We start from the raw sequence: 17500 nt of genomic DNA, 5'->3' as shown, positions 1-17500 counted from the left end.
GTAGTTATAATTATCAGTAGGTTTAGTGATGGTAGTTATAACAATCCGTAGGTTAAGTCATGGTAGTTATAATGATCAGTAGGTTCAGTGGTGGTAGTTACAATTATCAGTCGGTTAAGTGATGGTAGTTATAATTATCAGTAGGTTTAGTGATGGTAGATATAATAATCAGTATTTTTAGTGATGGTAGTTATAATAATCAATCAGTAGGTTTAGTGATGGTAGTTATAATAATCAGTAGGTTTAGTGATGGTAGTTATAATAATCAATCAGTAAGTTTAGTGATGGTAGTTATAATTATCAGTAAGTTTAGTTTAGTGATGGTAGTTATAATTATCAGTAAGTTTAGTGATGGTAGTTATAATTATCAGTAAGTTTAGTGATGGTAGTTATAATTATCAGTAGGTTTAGTGATGGTAGTTATAATTATCAGTAAGTTTAGTGATGGTAGTTATAATTATCAGTAAGTTTAGTGATGGTAGTTATAATTATCAGTAAGTTTAGTGATGGTAGTTATAATTATCAGTAAGTTTAGTGATGGTAGTTATAATTATCAGTAAGTTTAGTGATGGTAGTTATAATTATCAGTAGGTTTAGTGATGGTAGTTATAATTATCAGTAGGTTTAGTGATGGTAGTTATAATAATCAGTAAGTTTAGTGATGGTAGTTATAATTATCAGTAAGTTTAGTGATGGTAGTTATAATTATCAGTAAGTTTAGTGATGGTAGTTATAATTATCAGTAAGTTTAGTGATGGTAGTTATAATTATCAGTAGGTTTAGTGATGGTAGTTATAATTATCAGTAGGTTTAGTGATGGTAGTTATAATAATCAGTAAGTTTAGTGATGGTAGTTATAATTATCAGTAAGTTTAGTGATGGTAGTTATAATTATCAGTCGGTTTAGTGATGGTAGATATAATAATCAGTATTTTTAGTGTTGGTAGTTATAATAATAATCAGTAGGTTTAGTGATGGTAGTTATAATAATCAATCAGTAAGTTTAGTGATGGTAGTTATAATTATCAGTAAGTTTAGTTTAGTGATGGTAGTTATAATTATCAGTAAGTTTAGTGATGGTAGTTATAATTATCAGTAGGTTTAGTGATGGTAGTTATAATTATCAGTAAGTTTAGTGATGGTAGTTATAATTATCAGTAAGTTTAGTGATGGTAGTTATAATTATCAGTAAGTTTAGTGATGGTAGTTATAATTATCAGTAAGTTTAGTGATGGTAGTTATAATTATCAGTAAGTTTAGTGATGGTAGTTATAATTATCAGTAGGTTTAGTGATGGTAGTTATAATTATCAGTAAGTTTAGTGATGGTAGTTATAATTATCAGTAAGTTTAGTGATGGTAGTTATAATTATCAGTAAGTTTAGTGATGGTAGTTATAATTATCAGTAAGTTTAGTGATGGTAGTTATAATTATCAGTAAGTTTAGTGATGGTAGTTATAATTATCAGTAAGTTTAGTGATGGTAGTTATAATTATCAGTAAGTTTAGTGATGGTAGTTATAATTATCAGTAAGTTTAGTGATGGTAGTTATAATTATCAGTAAGTTTAGTGATGGTAGTCATCAGTAGACCGTGAGTGAAAAGTTCTCCAGGAAAGAGATGAAAAATACAGAAGGAACGAAACAAACAAGATTGTTTTCAAATGACTGTCATGTGACGTGAGATTGTTTTAAAGTTTAAAACGTAAAAAAAGCTCCGAGGCTTGAAGCTCCTGAACATACGAGTGTTAACCGTGTCGGGAGAGAAGAAGGTTCATCAAAACAATGACCTCGTTGAAATAAGATGGAGGTCAAGTGAGTGAAGCTCTCAAGATATGTAGAGAAAAACAAACATGTTTAGATCCAGTGAAACTAGTTCATTTATTTCTGGAGCATTTCTTCATCCTTCGCTGAAACTCGTCATTCTCACGACCGGTCGCTCCGGAAACTCCTGTCGACCCAGTTCTGCTCAGTTCTGCTCAGTTCTGCTCAGTTGTGTTCAGTCGTGTCGTCAGTGACGCTCGTGGAACAAACCGATCGATCATCGATGCGTTCACTGACCTGACTCAACATGATCGACCTTTGACCTTCATGTCAACGACACTTCATTTTGATCTTCTCGTGGCTCTTCATGCTTGTGTTGTCTCTGGGTCAAAGGTCAACGACCTCCACCACTGCATATGCCAGGGAGGTGGTTGACCTTTGACCCAGAGACAACACAAGGGATAAACAGATTGTCTGTTTAAATGACAACGATGCGTTCAGGTTCGCTTGTTTCTAGGAATATGTTATAATTATAAATATAATTATAAAGAATCCTTCTTAGATTCTGACATTACTTGAAATGATCAATAAATGGTTGATATAATAAACTGTTCCCATGACAACAGACACTTCTGTTACTCGTTAATTAAATTGTAAAACATATTGTAAGTAGATTTAGGTCAAATTTAAAACTAACTTTAACACTTTTTCATAGTTTCAGCAACATTTGGCTGCATTTGTTGTATTTACAAGTGAAAGAGAAACAAAGATCCTCGTCTGATGAGATCGACTTACGGTTACAGTGAAGGTAAAGTAACACTTAAAGTAACACTTAAAGTAACACTTAAAGTAACAACAAAAGTAAAAGTAACACTAAATTTAAAAGAAACAGTAACACTAAAAGTAACAGTAAAAGTATAAGTAACACTAAATGTAAAAATAACACTTAAAGTAACAGTAAAAGAATAAGTAAGTAAGTAAGTAATGTTTATTTATATAGCGTTTTTCCAGACCAGGGTCACTTAACGCTTAAACAATCAAAACAATACTCAAAAAAGTATATACTTTAAAGATCAAGATAATACTGAGAACAACACAGGAGTTCCAGAAATTCAAGGAAAAGCCTGAACAAATAGAAACGTCTTAAGATGTTTCTTAAAGGAGTCAGTAGATCATCAAACACAGATGTTTCTTGAAGGAGTCAGTAGATCATCAAACACAGATGTTTCTTGAAGGAGTCAGTAGATCATCAAACACAGATGTTTCTTGAAGGAGTCAGTAGATCATCAAACACACATGTTTCTTGAAGGAGTCAGTAGATCATCAAACACACATGTTTCTTGAGGGAGTCAGTAGATCATCAAACACAGATGTTTCTTGAAGGAGTCAGTAGATCATCAAACACACATGTTTCTTGAAGGAGTCAGTAGATCATCAAACACACATGTTTCTTGAAGGAGTCAGTAGATCATCAAACACACATGTTTCTTGAAGGAGTCAGTAGATCATCAAACACACATGTTTCTTGAAGGAGTCAGTAGATCATCAAACACACATGTTTCTTGAAGGAGTCAGTAGATCATCAAACACACATGTTTCTTGAAGGAGTCAGTAGATCATCAAACACAAATGTTTCTTGAAGGAGTCAGTAGATCATCAAACACAGATGTTTCTTGAAGGAGTCAGTAGATCATCAAACACAGATGTTTCTTAAAGGAGTCAGTAGATCATCAAACACACATGTTTCTTGAAGGAGTCAGTAGATCATCAAACACACATGTTTCTTGAGGGAGTCAGTAGATCATCAAACACAGATGTTTCTTGAAGGAGTCAGTAGATCATCAAACACACATGTTTCTTGAAGGAGTCAGTAGATCATCAAACACAGATGTTTCTTGAAGGAGTCAGTAGATCATCAAACACACATGTTTCTTGAAGGAGTCAGTAGATCATCAAACACACATGTTTCTTGAAGGAGTCAGTAGATCATCAAACACACATGTTTCTTGAAGGAGTCAGTAGATCATCAAACACACATGTTTCTTGAAGGAGTCAGTAGATCATCAAACACAAATGTTTCTTGAAGGAGTCAGTAGATCATCAAACACAGATGTTTCTTGAAGGAGTCAGTAGATCATCAAACACAGATGTTTCTTAAAGGAGTCAGTAGATCATCAAACACACATGTTTCTTGAAGGAGTCAGTAGATCATCAAACACATATGTTTCTTGAGGGAGTCAGTAGATCATCAAACACAGATGTTTCTTGAAGGAGTCAGTAGATCATCAAACACATATGTTTCTTGAGGGAGTCAGTAGATCATCAAACACAGATGTTTCTTGAAGGAGTCAGTAGATCATCAAACACAGATGTTTCTTGAAGGAGTCAGTAGATCATCAAACACACATGTTTCTTGAAGGAGTCAGTAGATCATCAAACACACATGTTTCTTGAAGGAGTCAGTAGATCATCAAACACAGATGTTTCTTGAAGGAGTCAGTAGATCATCAAACACAGATGTTTCTTGAAGGAGTCAGTAGATCATCAAACACACATGTTTCTTGAAGGAGTCAGTAGATCATCAAACACAGATGTTTCTTGAAGGAGTCAGTAGATCATCAAACACAGATGTTTCTTGAAGGAGTCAGTAGATCATCAAACACAGATGTTTCTTAAAGGAGTCAGTAGATCATCAAACACAGATGTTTCTTGAAGGAGTCAGTAGATCATCAAACACAGATGTTTCTTGAAGGAGTCAGTAGATCACCAAACACAGATGTTTCTTGAAGGAGTCAGTAGATCATCAAACACACATGTTTCTTGAAGGAGTCAGTAGATCATCAAACACAGATGTTTCTTAAAGGAGTCAGTAGATCATCAAACACAGATGTTTCTTGAAGGAGTCAGTAGATCATCAAACACAGATGTTTCTTGAAGGAGTCAGTAGATCATCAAACACAGATGTTTCTTGAAGGAGTCAGTAGATCATCAAACACACATGTTTCTTGAAGGAGTCAGTAGATCATCAAACACAGATGTTTCTTGAAGGAGTCAGTAGATCATCAAACACACATGTTTCTTGAAGGAGTCAGTAGATCATCAAACACAGATGTTTCTTGAAGGAGTCAGTAGATCATCAAACACAGATGTTTCTTGGAGGAGTCAGTAGATCATCAAACACAGATGTTTCTTGAAGGAGTCAGTAGATCATCAAACACAGATGTTTCTTAAAGGAGTCAGTAGATCATCAAACACAGATGTTTCTTGAAGGAGTCAGTAGATCATCAAACACAGATGTTTCTTGAAGGAGTCAGTAGATCATCAAACACAGATGTTTCTTAAAGGAGTCAGTAGATCATCAAACACAGATGTTTCTTGAAGGAGTCAGTAGATCATCAAACACACATGTTTCTTGAAGGAGTCAGTAGATCATCAAACACAGATGTTTCTTGAAGGAGTCAGTAGTTCATCAAACACAGATGTTTCTTAAAGGAGTCAGTAGATCATCAAACACAGATGTTTCTTGAAGGAGTCAGTAGATCATCAAACACACATGTTTCTTGAAGGAGTCAGTAGATCATCAAACACAGATGTTTCTTGAAGGAGTCAGTAGATCATCAAACACAGATGTTTCTTGAAGGAGTCAGTAGATCATCAAACACAGATGTTTCTTGAAGGAGTCAGTAGATCATCAAACACAGATGTTTCTTGAAGGAGTCAGTAGATCATCAAACACAGATGTTTCTTAAAGGAGTCAGTAGATCATCAAACACAGATGTTTCTTGAAGGAGTCAGTAGTTCATCAAACACAGATGTTTCTTAAAGGAGTCAGTAGATCATCAAACACAGATGTTTCTTGAAGGAGTCAGTAGATCATCAAACACAGATGTTTCTTGAAGGAGTCAGTAGATCATCAAACACAGATGTTTCTTAAAGGAGTCAGTAGATCATCAAACACAGATGTTTCTTGAAGGAGTCAGTAGTTCATCAAACACAGATGTTTCTTAAAGGAGTCAGTAGATCATCAAACACAGATGTTTCTTGAAGGAGTCAGTAGTTCATCAAACACAGATGTTTCTTAAAGGAGTCAGTAGATCATCAAACACAGATGTTTCTTGAAGGAGTCAGTAGTTCATCAAACACAGATGTTTCTTAAAGGAGTCAGTAGATCATCAAACACAGATGTTTCTTGAAGGAGTCAGTAGATCATCAAACACAGATGTTTCTTAAAATAGTCAGTAGATCATCAAACACAGATGTTTCTTGAAGGAGTCAGTAGATCATCAAACACACATGTTTCTTGAAGGAGTCAGTAGATCATCAAACACACATGTTTCTTGAAGGAGTCAGTAGATCATCAAACACAGATGTTTCTTGAAGGAGTCAGTAGTTCATCAAACACAGATGTTTCTTAAAGGAGTCAGTAGATCATCAAACACAGATGTTTCTTGAAGGAGTCAGTAGATCATCAAACACACATGTTTCTTGAAGGAGTCAGTAGATCATCAAACACAGATGTTTCTTGAAGGAGTCAGTAGATCATCAAACACAGATGTTTCTTGAAGGAGTCAGTAGATCATCAAACACAGATGTTTCTTGAAGGAGTCAGTAGATCATCAAACACAGATGTTTCTTAAAGGAGTCAGTAGATCATCAAACACAGATGTTTCTTGAAGGAGTCAGTAGTTCATCAAACACAGATGTTTCTTAAAGGAGTCAGTAGATCATCAAACACAGATGTTTCTTGAAGGAGTCAGTAGATCATCAAACACAGATGTTTCTTGAAGGAGTCAGTAGATCATCAAACACAGATGTTTCTTAAAGGAGTCAGTAGATCATCAAACACAGATGTTTCTTGAAGGAGTCAGTAGTTCATCAAACACAGATGTTTCTTAAAGGAGTCAGTAGATCATCAAACACAGATGTTTCTTGAAGGAGTCAGTAGTTCATCAAACACAGATGTTTCTTAAAGGAGTCAGTAGATCATCAAACACAGATGTTTCTTGAAGGAGTCAGTAGTTCATCAAACACAGATGTTTCTTAAAGGAGTCAGTAGATCATCAAACACAGATGTTTCTTGAAGGAGTCAGTAGATCATCAAACACAGATGTTTCTTAAAATAGTCAGTAGATCATCAAACACAGATGTTTCTTGAAGGAGTCAGTAGATCATCAAACACACATGTTTCTTGAAGGAGTCAGTAGATCATCAAACACACATGTTTCTTGAAGGAGTCAGTAGATCATCAAACACAGATGTTTCTTGAAGGAGTCAGTAGTTCATCAAACACACATGTTTCTTGAAGGAGTCAGTAGATCATCAAACACAGATGTTTCTTGAAGGAGTCAGTAGTTCATCAAACACACATGTTTCTTGAAGGAGTCAGTAGATCATCAAACACAGATGTTTCTTGAAGGAGTCAGTAGATCATCAAACACAGATGTTTCTTGAAGGAGTCAGTAGTTCATCAAACACAGATGTTTCTTGAAGGAGTCAGTAGATCATCAAACACAGATGTTTCTTAAAGGAGTCAGTAGATCATCAAACACAGATGTTTCTTGAAGGAGTCAGTAGATCATCAAACACAGATGTTTCTTGAAGGAGTCAGTAGATCATCAAACACAGATGTTTCTTAAAGGAGTCAGTAGATCATCAAGCGCAAAGAGAGAGAAGATTGTTCCAAAGCTTAGGAGCAACAGCCTGAAAAGATTTCTCTCCTCTGGTCCTGAGTCGTGTGCGTGGAACCATAAGTAGATTCTGATCCACAGACCTCAGAGCCCGAGCTGGGGTGTAAGGCTGGATCAGATCAGTGATGTAAGGAGGAGCCTGACCATGAATAGATCTGAAAGTAAGACCCAGAATTTTAAAGTTGATCCTGAAAGAAACTGGAAGCCAGTGAAGAGTTTGAAGGAGAAATGTGAGTTCTTCTACTAGAGCGGCTCAGAGTTCTGAATCAACTGCAGACGAGACGATCCTTCTTGTTAAGACATGAAAACAAACTGTTACAATAGTCCAGACGAGAAGAAACAAACACATGGATTATAAGCTCCAGATCATGTTGTGACAACATTTTCCTAAGTTTAGAGATTTTTCTCAGTTGAAGGAAACAGTTTCTGGTCAGTTTTCTTCAGTGTTGAACAAGAGACATGTCTTTATCAAATACAACCCCCAGGTTTCTCAGGCTCAGTTTGACAGACTGACATAAGTCACTCAAGTACTGACTCAACCCTGAACCTTTTCATCAACAATCACCAGAGTTTCAGTTTTGTCCACATTTAGCTGCAAAGTGTTTTCACTCAGCCATTGTTTGATTTCTAGCAAACAATTGACTAAGTTCAGCCTCTGGGGCTCAGTTGGGTCAAAAGAGCAGTAGAGCTGGATGTCATCAGCAAAAATGTGATAAGAAACATCTGGAAATCTCTGAATGATTTTACCGAGGGGAATCAAGTACAGCAAAAACAATAAAGGACCCAGAACAGAACCTTGAGGGACTCCACACAACAGATCTGCCGATTCAGACCTAATTTGATTGGCAGATACACTAAAACTGCGCCCAGAAAGGTAAGATGAGAACCATTCTAACACAGACCCAGACAGTCTTCATCCCTCAGTCTTCTCAGCAGGATCTGGTGATCAACTGTGTCAAAGGCTGAGGACAGATCCAAGAGAACCAGAACAGTGAATTTACCAGAGTCAGCCGACATCATGATGTCACTGGACACTTTCAATAAAGCTGTCTCCGTAGAGTGATGTTTACGGAAGCCAGACTGAAACTTCTCATGGATGTCGCTCTGATCCAGGAACAGCTGCTCAGACACAACCTTCTCCAAGATCTTGGACAAGAAAGGGAGCTTAGAAATAGGCCAGAAATTACTGAGGTCAGTTGGGTCTAAGCCTGGTTTTTTGAGCAGAGGCTCCACAATGGTTTAAATGCATTGGGAAAAACCCCTGTGGAAAGGGAGAGGTTCACCATATTGGTAACTCGGGGGTCAATTACATCAAATACTTTGATAAAAAGCCTACAAGGAAGGACGTCATCTGAGCAAGAGGAGGGTTTCATCTTGTTCACTAGTGCTGAAATATCACCCAAAGATACAGCAGTGAAGGAGGACCAAGAGGAGGAGAGGGGCTCAGAGACAGTAGGGGTTCCAAACAAAGGGGGAGAGATTTTCTCTTTGATCAATTTAATTTTGTCAATGAAAAACCTCAACAATCATTGCTGTCAGCTTCACAGAAGACAGGCGTGATTTGAGGAGCAGGAGACACGAGAGAATTAATCGTGTCAAACAAAACTTTGGGGTTTTTCCTATTTGTTGCTACCAGTTTTCTGATGTAATCAGATCTAGCAGTTTCTACCATCTCATTGTAAGAAGTCAACAGATTCCTGAGGTGAAGTCTATGCACCTCAAGTTTAGTGGACTTCCAGAGACGCTCAGTCTTTCGACAAAGTCTCTTCAGACTCAGTAGATCTTCATTTGTCCAAGGGCACCGTTTTTTCTGAATTTTCAAGTTCGATTGAACAGGTTTGATCCAGTATTTCAACACAATGATCAGTGAAACAGTGAATCAAACTGTCCACGTCTGGGCAGTCATCAAAGGAAAGACGGTCAAACATAGCAGAAAAACTGTCTGCAGTATCGGCTGAGATGACACGCCTCTGAGACCTAACTTTCAAAGGCTTAGGTTCAGGGATGAAGTCCAGGTTAAACAAGAGAATGATCACTCAGATGGACATCATGTACAGATACATTAGAAATGTTCAGGCCAAGAGTAAAAACTAAGTCTAAAATGTGGCCTTTTTGATGAGTGGGTTCAGAAACATGTTGCTCAAAATTAAAGGCTTCTGTTAAAGTTAAAAGTTCTTTAGCAGAACAAGATGTGACGTCATCAACATGAAGATTAAAGTCTCCAAGAATAAGAACAGATGCCATTTGAATAATGGAAGATAAGAAGTCACTAAAGTCTTTCAAGAACATCGCCGCAGGACCAGGCGGACGGTAGATTGACACACAATAGAAAGGTCTTGTAGAACCAAGATCATCTGAGACTCAAAAGAAGTGAATTCCTGTGTCTGAATCACTTTGCAAGAACAACTCTCCCTAAAAACTGTAGCAAGACCTCCTCCACGACCAGAGAGGCGAGGCTTCCCCAGGACAGCCCTCCCTACTGGACAGAGTTGGTTCAGATGAATAAACTCTTCCTCTCTCTGCCAAGTCTCAGAAAGACATAATAAATCCAAATTAACTCTTGTGAAAAGATTAAGAATAAAGGATTTATTAGTAATGGAGCGAACATTAAGAAGTCCCACATTCAGCACCGATGACGTCACTGACAGCAGAGCGGGATCTTTTGAAGCGAACATGTCACGTGGGTACCAGCTGTCACTCACGTTCAACTCCGTAGTAAAAGCCGAATTAAAGAGAGGAAATGAAAAAATCTTACCACCTTTCGTTGAGGTCTGGACAGACGGCAGCGCTGATGTGTCGTCATGCTCTTCAACGAGAGGAATGTCGATCAAACATTGATAACGTCCAATGACGTCAGAGTTGTTCCGAGCGATCGCGACTGCACGTCTCATCCTGACGCTTGTGGAAATCACCCGAGAGATCAAACGATATTCCACAGAGTCGAGTCGATGAGAAGCGGAGCCGGAAACACGTTCACCGGACGTTGGTAACGGTCGCGGTTTTAATCTTCCATCGACTCTGATGTTGAGAAGAGCATCACGATCATAGATCCTGATGTTGAGAAGAGCATCACGATCATAGATCCGAGATGCTTGAAACATATCTTTAGTGATATGAGCATAAAATCCGGACAAGTAGTCGTTAAAACGACTGTTTTTGGCAATTATTGCAGGAGCTCACGTTCAAGCAGCCGATCAAAGGCTCACCGGAAGCGGAAGTCAGTATAAGTAACACTAAATGTAAAAGTAACAGTTAATGTAAAAGTAACACTAAAATTAAAAGTAACACTTAAAGTAACAGTTAAAGTAACAACAAAAGTAAAAGTAACACTACATTTAAAAGAAACAGTAACACTAAAAGTAAGAGTTAAACAGTTACTCTCTGAATACTCGCTGCTGGTTTCACTAAATGGTTCATTCCTGGCGTCTCTGACCCTCAATCCAGTGAAGGTCAGATGAGGTCAGAGTGACCAGGTTAAAGTTTAGGTTAGTTACAGCTGAAGGTTAAGGTGTAACATCAGCTTCAGATCATATTCATCAGTAGTTGAATGTCCTCCACAGACACATCATGACGTCTCACGAGCCTCACGTCTCCAGCCTCATGTCCTTCTTCTCCTGCTGCTTCAAAGACTCCGATCCTCCTGAGATCTTCCACAGTCACATGGTGACGGCCTTGGAGCCCCAGCTGCCCAGACCTCCTCCTCAGGAGCTGGACTCCATGTTCACGGAGCTGGTGGTAAGACTGGCTTCTGTTCCTCGAGTCACATCCATCGCTCACGTCTCTATCCAAGGATGAACTGGACCTGACTGAGCAGCACCGAGCGGCCATGTTTGAGCTGTCGCCGGAGAAGAAGTGGCAGATCTACTGCAGCAAGAAGATGGTGAAGAAGATCTGAGGAGCAAACTGTGTGGACAACACACTGACAAGTGTGTGTGTGTGTGTGTGTGTGTGTGTGTGTGTGTGTGTGTGTGTGTGTGTGTGTGTGTGTGTGTGTGTGTGTGTGTGTGTGTGTGTGTTAGTGTGTGTGTGTGTGTGTGTGTGTGTGTGTGTGTGTGTGTGTGTTAGTGTGTGTGTGTGTGTGTGTGTGTGTGTGTGTATGTGTGTATTCCTGCAGGAGACAGAAGAACACAAAAGTGCGACAAGTCTTCCAGAGAATTACATCGACCAGCTGAGGTCAATCTCTGCTGTGAGTGAAAGAGATTCTTCCGCAGCAGAACATATATAATATAATATATAATATATAATATATAATATATAATATATAATATATAATATATAATATATAATATATAATATATAATATATAATATATAATATATAATATATAATATATAATATATAATATAATACATAATATATAATATAATATAATATAATATATAATATATAATATATAATATATAATATATAATATATAATATATAATATATAATATAATACATAATATATAATATATAATATATAATATATAATATATAATATATAATATATAATATAATATAATATATAATATATAATATATAATATATAATATATAATATATAATATATAATATATAATATATAATATATAATATATAATATATAATATATAATATAATATATAATATATAATATATAATATATAATATATAATATATAATATATAATATATAATATAATATAATATATAATATATAATATATAATATATAATATATAATATAATATAATATATAATATATATTATATAATATATAATATATAATATATAATATATAATATATAATATATAATATATAATATATAATATAATATAATATAATATAATATATAATATATAATATATAATATATAATATATAATATATAATATATAATATAATATAATATATAATATATAATATATAATATATAATATATAATATATAATATATAATATATAATATATAATATAATATATGATATATAATATATAATATATAATATATAATATATAATATATAATATATCATATAAATGTGTAAATATTTCTCTGATACAGAGACAGGTCACCGTGGACGACGAGGCTCAGCAGGGTCGATACAAGATGGTTGAAAGTTTGAAGACGGCTCTGAGAACTCAACCAATGAGGTCTGTGGTTATTATTCCTTCATGTCTTCTGCACCAACATGTAACGTGAACATCTAAACATCTCAACGCGTCAACGTCTCCTCAGCTTCGTCACCAGGTTCATCGAGTTGGATGGATTGTCTTGTATCCTCAACTTCCTCAAGTCCATGAGCTTCGAGACCAGCGAGTCTCAGATCCACACGTCTCTGATCGGCTGCATCAAAGCTCTGATGAACAACTCTCAAGGTCGAGCTCACGTCCTCGGTCACTGCGAGAGCATCACCATCATCGCTCAGAGTCTCAGCACCGACAACTTCAAGACCAAGGTAGACGATGGAGTTTGTGTGATGATGGTGAAGAATGATGATTGACCAAGTGCTTCTGTGAAGGTTGCCGTGCTGGAGATCCTGGGCGCTGTGTGTCTGGTTCCAGGTGGTCATAAGAAGGTCCTGGAGGCCATGACGCACTATCAAAGGTTTGCTGCAGAGAGAACACGCTTCCAGGTCCAACTTCTTTTCTTTTCTTCTTAAATGTTCCCAGATCTTTGAGGAAATATCAAGATGTTTGTGATGATGCTCTGTTGACCTTGACCTTGACAAACAAGATGTTTAAGAGTCGACTCAGAAACTGTTGATTCTATCCTTGGATCATAGAAATGTTTAGAAAAGCACTCGGAGACGAGATACCTCCCCCGTGGATGTTGATCTGCAAACCCTCCTTTGACACTTGAGAAGATGATCCAAACAAGTTCAATCTTTTCTGAATCCAGATGCTCATGATGGACTTGGACAAGTCGACTGGTCGCTACAGAGACGAGGTCAACCTGAAGACGGCCATCATGTCCTTCATCAACGCGGTGCTGAGCCAAGGGGCAGGAGAGGTGAAGCCAGGCTGTGATTGGTGTTGAAGCTTCTGAGATGTGATGAAGTGGCATCTTCTCGTCCGACGACAATACAGAGTTTTGTTGTAGAAGTTTCAAACATTTAATTGTCATCATCACCATCACTTCTCTCACTAACATGGTTGAAGGTCGTCATGTTGACTCAACAAGGATTGACCTCTCACCTCTCTGACCTCTGATGACATGAGTTCTCTGTGTCCGTCAGACGAGTCTGGAGTTCCGCATCCATCTGCGCTACGAGTTCCTGATGCTCGGCCTTCAGCCGGTCATCGACAAACTACGTTCCCATGACAACGAAACATTAAACAGGTTTGAATCACTTCTTCTATTCGTCTGTTTTCGTGACTCAGTGACTCTTCTGGTGGTTCCTGCAGACATCTGGACTATTTCGAGCTTCTGAGGAAAGAAGATGAAGTTGTGCTGTCGAAGCGTTACGAAGCCGTACGTCTACGAACGTCTGAACCACGTCTACATGTAACGAATCCTTCACCTTCTCAGGTCCACGTTGAAACCAAAAGTGCGACTCAGATGTTCGAGCGGATCCAGAAGCACCTGAGCCACACGGAATCGTACCCTCACCTGCTGTCCACGCTGCAGCACTGCCTCATGATGCCACGTGAGGACCAGCACTGGTCTCGCTCCCGAGGCAACACACTGATGGTTTGTCCACAGACAAGGTCAACGGCACCACCCTGCAGTACTGGGTTCTACTGGACCGCATCGTCCAGCAGCTCGTCCTGCAGACGGACCGAGGGGAAGATCCTGACGTGGCCCCGCTCCAGGACTTCAATGTCAAAAGCATCGTCCGCAAGTGAGTGTAAAGTCATGACACGTTACCTCAGACCAGGTCAGATCGACTTCCACCTCAGACACCTGTCAGGTGGACTTCAGGGCTGTTGTGACCCATCTTGGAGATGTGTTGACGAAGGTCCATCTTAGTCTATCCAGACTTCAACTTGACTTTAGTTTTAAACACACATGCAATGAGGGTCAGGGAGTCGTTCCAACATCAGAGGGTAAACTTCGGGGAATTGCTTTTGGGTCCAGAACACTCGCTGAAAAGAATTATAACTTGCATTGCAACAGTAACAGCAGGTCTTCACTTTAATCAAGTACAGACAGGAAACCAGAACATTGACACAGTATCTCATCCCATGAAACTTGAAGGACATCAGCAGTTGAAAAAATATTCAGGGATGTCATCCTTGCTTTGGTTCTCCAGAGAGGCTACACCACGATCCCGCGGTTACCCATCGACCTTATCTTTGGCTTAGACACTGAGGAAGAACTTGCATCCCGACAGGAATATGCACAAAAGTGGACTTCTGGGATGAACAGCTCAAAGATCTCCTCAGAGAAAAGTAAAACGGTTCAGCCAGAGGTAAAAAAAAAAACCTTCTGACCGTGGTGTTGATGGTATCATCACTTCAGCCAGAATCTTGTGAGAAACAGAAAGAGGTAAACTGCCTTCTGACCTGGAAGAGGTGGTTCACAGAGTTATTGAAGAGGTTGGTCCAGTGTACAGGGTCCAGGCAGGAAAAGGAGACAAAACGGTTCTTGTGCTCCATCGTAACCTTCTGTTGCTTGTAAATGAATGTTAGGTTAGGTAGAACTTTATTGAATGTCCAGCTGGAGGTGCGACCTCCTGCAGGACCTGACTCTGATGGTCCTATTGAGGAGGAATATCTCCTACAGCCTTCGACCTTCACGTGTTGACTCAAGAAGGAACATTAGACCTCGACCTGAATCTTGTCATCTCAGAGCAGGAAGATCAGGTTCAATGTGAAAGTTTCTACTGTAGTTGAAGAACAACACGAACACATCGTAGACAATACAGGGGTTGCTCAGGGAGATCGTTGAACCTGAGAAGGTGCCTCCACGATTTACTGGTGAGAAGATCCAGTGGAACAATGAGACTCAGGGAGAGGTTAACATATGATTGTCTTATTCAACCTTCTTACCAACGACAGACTGAACACTGATGTGGTCTTTACTCAGTCCTTCCTGAAACACACTTTATACCAACGGTCTGGAGTTCTTGGGTTATTATTACGTCACTTGAAACATTTTATTGGTGCAGTTTAAGGGAAAGTAGGGGAGAAGGTAGCGGGTCAGGCCTGGTTCACAGTCGATGGATCGTGATTAAAGATGGTCTGACAGATACAGTCTCTCCACCCTGTCAATCACCTGTTGTCAGATTGTGGATCTTGAACCGACTCCAGACGTTCGGAAGGATTCATGGAGTGTTTCTTCTGCAGGTTGGTGAAGGAGAACGAGACGAAACAATGGAAGGAACAAGCAGATGTGATGAGAAAAGGTGATTAAACTTGAATCGACATTTGTGTGAAGATCGTCACACGAGTCTGGACTCGAATGATCTTGAAACTACTGTGAATCCCTCGTTTATGGTTTATGGCCAAACGTCTTGATTTAGAAATGTTGGATTAGAACCATCTGAAGGACCTCATCCACCATCCATCTACTCTATGTGAGAACTCATGATGTTCTCGTCTGAACCAATCTGATGGTAGAAGCTTGTTCGTCCAGAACGTCCTCAGAGTAGAGCCTCCGTGCTGAGCTCGTTCATACTTCTTGTGTCTCGTGGTCTCGACCACCTCTTGTCTCCCACAGACTACCAGAATGCATTGCAGCGCCTGGAGAAAAAAGAGAGGGAGTGTGAAGCGAAGAACAAGGAGAAAGAAGACATGATCCTGATGTTAAACAAGATGAAGGACAAACTGGAGCGAGAGACCAACGATCACAAACAGGCCAAAGCACAAGTGGCTCAACTCTCTGCTCACGTGCAGCAGCTCATGTCTGTAGGTGGACCTGGTCCAGATGTTCCTTCACATCAACAACTCTCTCCTCTCTTTCATCAGGCCTCCAGTGTTCCAGGGGGACCTCCTGTTACTACAACGGGTCTGGTTCCGCTTGCCCCGAATTCCACCGTCGCTCCACCTCCTCCACCTCCTCCACCTCCTCCTCCTGGGGGGCCCCCAGTTTTCAATGCTCCTTTTCCTCCTCCTCCTCTTCCAGGAGCACCTGTTGCTAACTTCCAACGCAAGAACATTCCGAAGCCTTCCAACCCTCTCAAGTCCTTCAACTGGAGTAAACTTCCGCAGGTAGAGTTTGACTTTGAGCCTCCGAGCCGCGGTCGGTCCAGGAGGCTTTAGTTACTTTATTAGTTATTAGTTATAACTTGTGTTTTATTGGTCATTACTGTCTGAAAGGTGTTTTATTTTGAAAGCAAACGAGATGAACCTATGACTGCTGACAAATGTGTTGTCCCTGATGTTTGTCTACCAGTTTTGAGCTGAGGTGCCAGAAGCTTTGCCTTGACTCAGGTTCCTCACAGATGGACTAATGACCTTTCAGATGCTGTTGATTTTTGTTGTATTTCTGATTGTTTTTGTGCGTTTGCTTCATGTAAACACAAAGTCTTTGAACATATGTACGTTTATGGTTTCAGAACAAGATCGAAGGAACTATATGGACTGACGTTGATGACCTGCAGGTGTTTCCTGTCCTGGATCTCCAGGAGTTTGAGAAGACATTCTCAGCGTACCAGAAGCCACAGGCAGGAACATTAACAAACATCAATGAAGGTTTTGAAGGTTCTATAATCATCTCTGGTCACATGCACAGAAAGACAACGGGGACGACGGAAACCTCGCAAAGAAGGTTAAGGAGTTGTCGGTCATCGATGGCCGGAGGGCGCAGAACTGCAACATCTTGCTGTCTCGGTGAGGACGTGACACTTTGATGTCAAAGGCTTTAGGGTTAAGGGTTAGCAACGTTGAGTTGATCACTTCAAGCTCCGGTCTGTGTCGCAGGCTGAAGCTGAGCAACGACGAGATCCGCTCGGCCATCATGACCATGGACGAACAGGAGGACCTGCCGCGAGACATGCTGGAGCAGGTGAGGCCACCTGTGACGCCGGAGTGATCATCAATAATGGAGTGTCTTCTCTCAGCTTCTCAAGTTCGTTCCTGAGAAGAACGATGTGGAACTGCTGGAGGAACACAAGCATGAACTGAGCCGCATGGCCAGAGCTGACCGCTT

General features: G+C 39.2%; 1 protein-coding gene across 2 annotated transcripts in view; it reads left to right on the top strand.

The window, feature by feature from the left end:
- The window catches only part of LOC148059974 (disheveled-associated activator of morphogenesis 1-like), a 21463-nt gene that overhangs the window by 1565 nt on the left and 2398 nt on the right, over window positions 1-17500 (top strand). Inside the window, exons 2-19 of one of the 2 annotated variants that reach the window (XM_087779584.1) lie at window positions 11010-11184; window positions 11240-11329; window positions 11564-11635; window positions 12470-12558; window positions 12644-12863; window positions 12927-13040; window positions 13307-13417; window positions 13644-13747; window positions 13813-13879; window positions 13937-14054; window positions 14111-14249; window positions 15697-15755; window positions 16070-16257; window positions 16318-16560; window positions 16908-17015; window positions 17084-17181; window positions 17272-17356; window positions 17412-17500. The exon at window positions 17412-17500 is cut by the window's right edge and continues 18 nt beyond it. In XM_087779584.1, coding sequence (XP_087635710.1) covers window positions 11017-11184; window positions 11240-11329; window positions 11564-11635; window positions 12470-12558; window positions 12644-12863; window positions 12927-13040; window positions 13307-13417; window positions 13644-13747; window positions 13813-13879; window positions 13937-14054; window positions 14111-14249; window positions 15697-15755; window positions 16070-16257; window positions 16318-16560; window positions 16908-17015; window positions 17084-17181; window positions 17272-17356; window positions 17412-17500 — 2162 coding nt within the window. In that variant the 5' untranslated portion in view covers window positions 11010-11016. Of the gene's footprint in view, window positions 1-11009; window positions 11185-11239; window positions 11330-11563; window positions 11636-12469; window positions 12559-12643; window positions 12864-12926; window positions 13041-13306; window positions 13418-13643; window positions 13748-13812; window positions 13880-13936; window positions 14055-14110; window positions 14250-15696; window positions 15756-16069; window positions 16561-16907; window positions 17016-17083; window positions 17182-17271; window positions 17357-17411 lie in introns of both variants that reach the window. The other variant, XM_087779583.1, reaches the window with a different exon arrangement.

The sequence above is a fragment of the Callionymus lyra genome, chromosome 18 (genome assembly GCF_982586985.1).
Source record: "Callionymus lyra chromosome 18, fCalLyr1.hap1.1, whole genome shotgun sequence".
NCBI classification, from domain to species: Eukaryota; Metazoa; Chordata; class Actinopteri; order Syngnathiformes; family Callionymidae; genus Callionymus; species Callionymus lyra.
The sequence above is the reverse complement of the archived record's forward strand: the minus strand, read 5'-3'. Positions and strand labels throughout refer to the sequence as shown.